Raw genomic sequence first — 8,571 nt, 5'->3', positions numbered from 1 at the left:
TTAAAGATAAATAAATAAAGAGAAGTAAAATCAAATGAAACAATTGTGTTAGGGGAATCTGAATTAATTTTTTAATGCATTAATATTTTTAACAAAATTTGGAAAAAGCTAACTCATTTTAAAAAATGTCAATATCTAATGTTAATGGTATGACCCTAATGTTGAGCAAAAAATACATACACGTTTGCAGGTTTGGGGATAGAGGGTGCCATACCTAAAATGTTCCAGCAGGGGTCGCCTGTGGTTCACTCTTGTGGGTTCCAATTGGTCCAAACGTTGGCCTCCTCTGGAGTTGGACCACTTCAGCTTCTGCAAACACACCTTTTAATGTTTTAGATAAACACTCCACCGCCACAACACAACAGTCCAAACAAGACATTTCAGCTTGCACGACTTTCTCGATACTTTTATTGGATGTTTAAGCAAAAATGCTGATTCAAATCATGCTGTGAATGTTGGAAGAAAAATTTGTATTTGTTAAAAAATAAAAAAAGTGTAGGTGGACATTGCCTGCAGTGATGAAAAACGCAAATCAAAAAAGTTGTAATGTAAGTTTTTTTTGCATATATGTCAGCTTTTTTGCGTGTTTTTATGAGCAAGCGTTCACTAACACGACAGGAAAACTAGGAAATAAAACAAGTAAACACAATATCTTTATTATTTGCAGCAATAAAACGAACTCTAATTGACATATTCGCATATTTGTGATATAGGTATTGCAATTTTTTGATAAATTAATTCTTGTTTGAGGTGATTTTAAACACACAAATGCGAGTCTAGTATTAAAAGTTGCTTATATGGAAATAACAGCAATTGCTGCCAGGCACGCAGAGCGTTTAAGGTGCGTTTGATTTACACCAAAAAGGGAGAAACTGGACGTTTGGAGTGCAAAAATAGAAAGATTTGTTGCCCATGACTTGAGGCCGAGCTTTAGTTTTTTTTTTTTTTTTACCTTGAAGGCCTGATATTTTTTCATCTTATTTTGGATTTTGTCCCCGGATAAAACAAAAAGCCTGCAGTCACTTCTGTCTCAGAGTCAGACGCTTATAAGTCGACGTTTGATGGTGCGTTTAATGAAAAATGTTATTTAGCTTGACGATTGAAAATGATCATCATCATTACATCACAAAAGACCAAAAAAAATTCGATGTTATGATTGCACAATTTAATACTGCGGTGACACAAAGATGCATAGCAACAACGTGGATGCTGACGGTTATAAAACAGCACGTTGTGTAATTGAATCATAGAGGACATGAACTCATTAACGTGTAATTAGTAATTATTGTTTTATTTTATTTGTGACTGGCCTGTGACGATGCAACACGAACATAGAAGGACGAGCACCTCATAATGAAGACAACAAGCAGATAGGTTTTCTTGTATATATGTTTTTATGTAAGTAATAAAATATTACTATAACATAAATAGAAATGCGACTTTGCAGTCTACATTTATAGCAACCAACAAACAACCAATGAAGTCAACAGAAAAGAGACTTAAAAATCCACTGCAACAAAACAAAAACAAAAAGAAAACTAAACATGAAATAATAAATATATATTTATAAATGGTCAGATTCATCATAAATGAAATCATATTAAAATATCTTCTTGGAATTAGTAAGTGTACAAAACTGCCCGGAGAAATGAACATTAAAAAGAATAATAAAACAACAAAAAACAAATATTTCAGAACAAATACAAGTTTTACATATTGGACATATTTACACGCTGGAAATAATCCTGGCATCATTTTCTCTAAAATCACCTTTTTTGTTAAATTATCACCGTTTTTTCTTGGAAAAAAATCCCTCATCTGTACGTGAATATAGCACACTGCCGTTTTTTTTTTGGACTGGTGATGACACACAAATAAAGACACTAAGAAATCAAATAAATAAGATTTGAAAGTAACAAGTAAAGGACGCGTTGCCTTCACGGTCCTGTGGATTTTTGAAGAGTATAATACAACGGGGGAAGAATGTGGCTGTAAAAAGACAAAATGGGATGTTTTTTTTCCACACGGGGGGAGATGGGGGGGCACTGAAAGTTACCTGAGTTGCTCCAACTTTTCATTTCGTGTGGGGAGGAGGAGGGGGGGGGCAATCACTGTGGAAAAGTGTGGGGATTTAGGGAGCTGTAAACACGAGATCAGCTTCAAATAACAAAAAAAAGTAAGTGCTCCATGCAAACGATAAAGAAGAAAATGAGAATAAAAACACTTAATTCATTTGTTTAACGTCTGATGCTTGCGAATTTCGACGTGGTCACGTGAAATCATTTACATATATATATATGTTTTGTTTTAAATTATTATTATTATTATTATTATTATTATTATTAAGGCATGCAATCAGAACTTGGACGTCCTGCTGCATTGATACAGTTTTTGCTCCCAAATTTGACCCTGATGAAAGCATATTTCCAACCCAAACATCACACAATAAAGACAGAATTTGGACGTCTGGTTAATGTTTTTTTAAACAAACAAATAAAAAAAGCAAACAAAAAATAATAAAAAAAATCAGTTCACTCAGTGCTGACTTTTCATCTCCAGTGTTTTTTTTTGCAGGCGTGTGGTGCGTTCACGGTCCACCCCATGGAGGAGAAGAAGCCACAAATGACGCCTCATAAATTCACCTTACAACTCCTCCATATAATTTTGGTAAATAAATCTTTGTCTGGCTTTAAATTGAATATTTTTTTAATCCTAGATGTGTGATTTTTTTTTTTTTTACATTTTTTTTCATCAATTGAGGGACTTCCGATGCTAAAACTGCACAACTTTTCCAAAAGTCTTGAGAGAAAAGCCAAAACTTAAATAGTGTAAACTCCACAGCCCCCCCTTGTCTGTCCTCTCTGTACGCACAGCCAGGATGAGGTGGGAGCAGCGAGGTGGCGACGGGGGCGTTCCGTCAGTCACTGGACGGGACTCTGTAGTGTGCGGTGCAGTGGGGGTGTCTCCGCTTGGGAATATACGTCCTCCATGTTGGGGTGCGGGACCCCCACGGGCGTCATGCGTTTCTCCTTTTGTCTCCGGTTGCAAAACCAAACGCGCACCACCTCCTTCTCCAGCTGCAGCGTGCCGGCTAAAGTGCTGATTTCGTGCGCGGACGGCTTGGGGCATTTCAAGAAATGGTTCTCCAGCGCCCCTTTGACGCCCACCTCGATGGAGGTCCTCTTCTTTCGTTTCCGGCCCTGCGCGGCGATCTTGTCCAAGTTGGTGGGGCTGCCCGTGTTGGAGTCTGTCTCCTCCAGCCACTTGTTCAGCAGCGGCTTCAGCTTGCACATGTTCTTGAAGCTCAGCTGCAGAGCCTCGAACCTGCAGATGGTGGTCTGCGAAAAGACGTTCCCGTACAGGGTGCCCAGGGCCAGGCCCACGTCCGCCTGCGTGAAGCCCAGCTTGATCCGCCTTTGCTTGAACTGCTTGGCGAACTGCTCCAGGTCGTCGGAGCTGGGCGCGTCCTCGTCCGAGTGGTCCTGGTGGTGGCTGAATGCCTGCTGGGGGGACTCCATCTGGCTGTCGTGGCCGGCCGAGTCGTCGTGGAGGGGCTCCCGCATGCCGTGGTGCAAGGCGCCCGGCTGGGGGCTGCCCAGCATGGCGTTGAGGTTCGTGTATCCCGGCTGCGAGTACACCAGGGGCTGGTGGCCGCCGGACGCCGGGGACAGCGGGGACAGGTGGTGCGTGGTGCTGGGAGCCCAGGAGCCGTGGTGGGCTCCCTGCGTCTGCTGGTGCACCAGGTGAGATCTGTGGTGGAAGCCGCTGCTCAGGTCCTCCCGGCTCGCCTGCACGCCGCCTTTGTGATCCTGCTGGCTGAGGTGGGTGCCGCTCGACCAGTCGGTGTTGGACGTGGGCAGCCACTGGTGGTGCGTCAGGCTCATCGGGTGTCCCGTGTTGGTGGCCGCCAGCCCCTGCAGGTACTCGTGGTGCATCATTTTCTGCACCTCCCGGTAGGTGGTCCCCTGGTGCATCCTGTCCGAGTCCGGATGCATGAGCGGGTTGGACGGTAAGGAGTTATTCCGCGGGATGTACTGAGCAGTTGTCGCCATGGCTCCGACTTGGAGAAGTGACGAGCGCCTCGGAGGTCTGCGGGCTTTAGAGCCCCGGTCGGCGAGCGGAGCTGCTCTGGGAGGTCTTGGGCCGGCGAGAAGACACGCCTCCCCTCCCTCTGTATTGGCTCCGTTCAGGTGGCGGCCCGTGGGGACGCGCTCAATGAGCGAGGGGGGCTGCTGCGCACTGATCTTTACGCGCACGGTAGAGATGGGGGGGGTGGGGGGTCGGGGGGGGACCTTTCTCTATATTTATACACACTATCTATCTGCTATCGTCGCTGTTGATGGTATTTTGAGGGATTTGCAGGTTTTGTTTTGGTCTATACAACCACTTTAGAGAGGGAGGGGGCTTTGTTGTATGTTAATGTAAAAAAAAAAAACAGGTCAGGGACCAGCACAGCTTATCATAAACATACATATGCTAATAACACCTTGCCAGATCATAACCTTATCTTACATCATTGCATGATTTGCACTCATTTTCTGCACATTTTTTCGTCATATTTGCACATTCTGGAGATCTAGCCACTCCGACAGCACTTCTTGCTGTGTGTCTACATTATATATTATATTATGTACTTATAATTACTACTTCTGGTTAGATAATTATATTTTATATGCTCTGTGACCACAAAAATGCCTATGTTGTGGATGTGCAGTAATGTGCACAAAAATGAACTTGAATTGCAAGTTAATGCATCCGTCAAGAAAATACACTGTTATGTACTAATACACACACAGTACATACAATGAAGGTTATACGTATGTCAAAAATGCATCACACTTACCCATTACGTCATTAGTATCCGTAGTCTTGGAAATCTGGGAAAAAAAGGAAATGTTGCATAAAATTAGACAACATGCTGATTTTCCTCACAGGCCATAACATTAGGTACACGTGCATCATTTCAAAACAGGACTTCTGGTTAGATAACTGTTTTATCAGCTGATAATACGAGCTTAATAACAATAACATGGGTGGAAAATGTCCTATAAATAACCTATATGGCATCTGTATATGTTTATTATTGCTTGAATCGGTCATTGGTCACATCATGAACATTCAGGTGCAGAAAAATGAACTTTAAGTGCAAGTTGCACATAAAAAACATTCTAATATGGATGCTTGGGGAAATGTACCTGGTATATTACTATGTCTAAATCATTACAAATAAGTCATAACTACCAAATTATGTCATGAAGTGTAGTGGGTTAGTGTTATGGGGAATCTGAGCAGACATTTTAATTTATACTCATTAAGCTGCAGAAATATTATAAAATAGGCAAAATACACATTTTGTGACACAGGCCACAATATTAAGCATACATCCACCAATCCAATACAGGAGCTGCCAAAAACACACAGATTAATTTCACAATATATCATATATCATTTTTTTAGTGCTATTTAATCTCAGCAACCACTTCCAGTTGTTCCAATAGCCTCTCTAACCTGATATCCCAATGCCCTTTAACCTACTCTATGGCGCTATTGTTTCCATATATGCACCTTTTTCCAGGAGACACTTGGAGGTGAGAAGCCGTGTGTTTTCTCCTCCTTTCCTCCTCCCTCCTTGCGACCTACCTCTTCTCCTGCTTGATCTGATTATTTTTCCCTTCACGTTTTGTCCCAATAGCAAATTACCAATTCTATGAATTGCAAAGCAGCCTCGGAGACGCTGAAGGGGTGTATACACACACACACACACACATGGAGAGAGAGAGAGTGTGTGTGTGTGTGTGTGTGAGAGAGAGAGAGAGAGCAGGGGGGGGGGGATTGAAAGGGATCTTTTGCAAACACAATCACGTTCTTAAATGGAAATGCGGGGCTTTAAACAAATCTTACATCTCTCTTGTTGCATTCGCCTTAAAAGTCTGCAATCAGCTGCATGTTCCTTTCCTCTTCTTCTTCTTCCTCTTCTTCTTCTTCTCCTCACTCTGGACATTTTGTTATGGATGTGTTTTCCACTCTCAGCGTTGCCATTTGAATCTTTTGAAAGCAACATGTCACTTTGTTTTCTTTTTGTTGTTTATATTGTGTTTGTGCAGGAGCATTCAGGGTTCATTTTTGAAATGCGACGACAAAGTGGACTTCAAGGAAGGTAAGCTGGTAAATGCTGTCTATGGTGATAAAGGGTGGTGGTGTTGGGGGGGGGTAAAAGGGTGGGGTATGGTCACAGGTGATCGTCGTCATCATTGCGTGAAAGGCGTGGTTTGTGTCCACCCATCTTTGCACGGGATGCTGTACATTGCAGGGTCATTTCTTATAGTAAGTAAGTCTCTTTTTTTTAAATGATGCTGATTTTTTTCCACTCATAATTATATATCTAATATTAAAATAGATGAAATATATATTTTAAAAATTTTTGAGGACTTTGTATTTCAAAAATGTCATTTAAATATTATAGTATTATTGTCATGGCTTCATGAAGCAGCATTGGTCATGCAGTGTTGTTTGTGAAAAAAGTAAGTAGTTATTCTTTTTAATTGTTATTAGATTTTAATAAATATTTATTGAATTTTAATACATTTTCTGTGAGTCTCGGTCATGCAGCTTTATTTAAAACACTTTTTTTTGGCAATAGCTATTTCCTTTAAATACTGTGAATTTTAGTGTCTTTTCTGTGATAATATAAAAGTATTATTAAAAATTTTGTAAGGTTTTTTTAATGATGTATTTTTAAATGAATTTGTATTGAATTTTTTAAAATATATTTTCATAAAGCAGCATTATTTATGACTTTTTAAAGTTATTTTTTTCAGCTAGTCCCCCTTTTCTTAAAGTCTTTTAAAGTTTTTATTTAGTCTTACTACATTTGTATTTAATTGTTAGCATTTTTAGTGTATTTTCCGTGACTCCATAAAGCAGCTTGGGTCATTCATCCCCATTCTTGCCTCCCGTGTCTATAAAAAGCATGCCCACACAGAGTCACTGTTGTGCATGGGGCTGTGGAAGGAAAAGCCACATCCAGATGCTCGGTTGAGGGGTGAGGAGGTGGGTTCGTGGGTGGAGGGGGGGAATGTTTTTGTGGAGGAATCGTGGCCCCCGTGGTGCATTTTTGCCATCACCCGCCACGTCTCCATGGTGCGCCCCGTGAAAGGGAGCCCACAGAAGTGAATGACAGGCCGTGTGCGCTGAGGATGAAGTGGAAGTAAAGTGTGGGGGAGGGGGCTGAGGATGACGACCCCCCCCAAAAAAACCCCTCCTTCTAATATGAAGCACAAATGACAAGATTCTTCTTTGTTGAAATTCTCCACAGTGTCAATTTATAGTTTCTTTCCTGACATGTAGGTCAACATGCAGGATGTGACAGACACAGTGTGGTGCTTCACTGACCAAGCTGTCAACATTTTTCCAATCAGGAGCCATTGCACTTTGGAGAAAGCACCCCATTATTACATACAGTATTAGTGGGTTAATAGTTTGGGCATTTTTAAAATACTGTTACAGTTCATCTGAGGTTCGCAGGGCATTCAATCAATCACAACTGGACTGTTGGGGTTGTTTTAGAAGACTTCTCGCCTCTAGTCGGACTGGTCTGTGTCCCACCTGGTCTCATGAAGACTGCTCGGAAGAGAAATCTTCCAAGACAACCTGAACAGTCCAGTCGCTATTGATTGAATGGAATTCGAATACAATGACCTGGATGACAGGCATTCCTATTAGGTTTTATTTCTTTTTAAAATTCATGATGAGACCATTTTTTGTCTTATTTAAAAAAAATATATATAATACGAATAGCAACAGAAAAGGTCCACAAAAAGTGAGTTAAATGTAGCCCTAAGACTGCACGGTGGACAAGTGGTTAGCGCACAGGCCTCACAGCAAGGAGACCCGAGTTCAATTCCATCCTCGGCCATCTCTGTGTGGAGTTTCCATGTTCTCCCCGTGCATGCGTGGGTTTTCTCCGGGTACTCCGGTTTCCTCCCACATTCCAAAAACATGGTAGGTTAATTGGTGACTCCAAATTGTCCATAGGTATGAATGTGAGTGTGAATGGTTGTTTGTCTATATGTGCCCTGTGATTGGCTGGCCACCAGTCCAGGGTGTACCCCGCTTCTCGCCTGAAGACAGCTGCGATAGGCTCCAGCACCCCCCACGATCCTTGTGAGGATAAGCAGTAGAAAATGAATGAATGAATGTGGCCCTAGAGCCTGTTGTTGAGCACCAAACATGGAAAAAAAATCTGTCATCACTAGGGATTGACGATATTGGCTTTTTTTCCGAAAACCTTTATGCCGATATTGTCCCGATATTATATCGATATTGATACCAATATGGGTAACATGACATGTCTCCTGTGGTGGAATGAACACATACTATAGTGTTGTATACAGCATTTTTTGTGATTGGGGGGGGGGGTGTTAAATCTTATACCAATATAAACCGATATTGGGAGGATAATTATTTTATTTATTTATAATTACTACTTTTTTGCTTTACTTTTGCGAGAAGAGTCGCTCAAACTTTTGCATTTTGACATTGTGGCTTTAAATGGCATCATGGACGCCCCTC

General features: G+C 41.5%; 1 protein-coding gene across 1 annotated transcript; it reads right to left on the bottom strand.

The window, feature by feature from the left end:
• Nucleotides 1–721: 721 nt before the first annotated feature.
• pou3f1 (POU class 3 homeobox 1) lies at nt 722–4,195 on the bottom strand. The gene has a single exon (XM_058053401.2). It carries the CDS (start codon nt 4,050–4,052, stop codon nt 2,922–2,924), a length of 1,131 nt encoding a protein of 376 aa, XP_057909384.2. The 5' UTR covers nt 4,053–4,195; the 3' UTR covers nt 722–2,921.
• Between the last annotated feature and the right edge of the window lie 4,376 nt (nt 4,196–8,571).

The sequence above is a fragment of the Doryrhamphus excisus genome, linkage group LG5 (genome assembly GCF_037039965.1).
Source record: "Doryrhamphus excisus strain RoL-2023G ecotype Guam linkage group LG5, RoL_Dexc_Guam_v1.1, whole genome shotgun sequence".
In the NCBI taxonomy this organism is placed as follows: Eukaryota; Metazoa; Chordata; class Actinopteri; order Syngnathiformes; family Syngnathidae; genus Doryrhamphus; species Doryrhamphus excisus.
The sequence above is the reverse complement of the archived record's forward strand: the minus strand, read 5'-3'. Positions and strand labels throughout refer to the sequence as shown.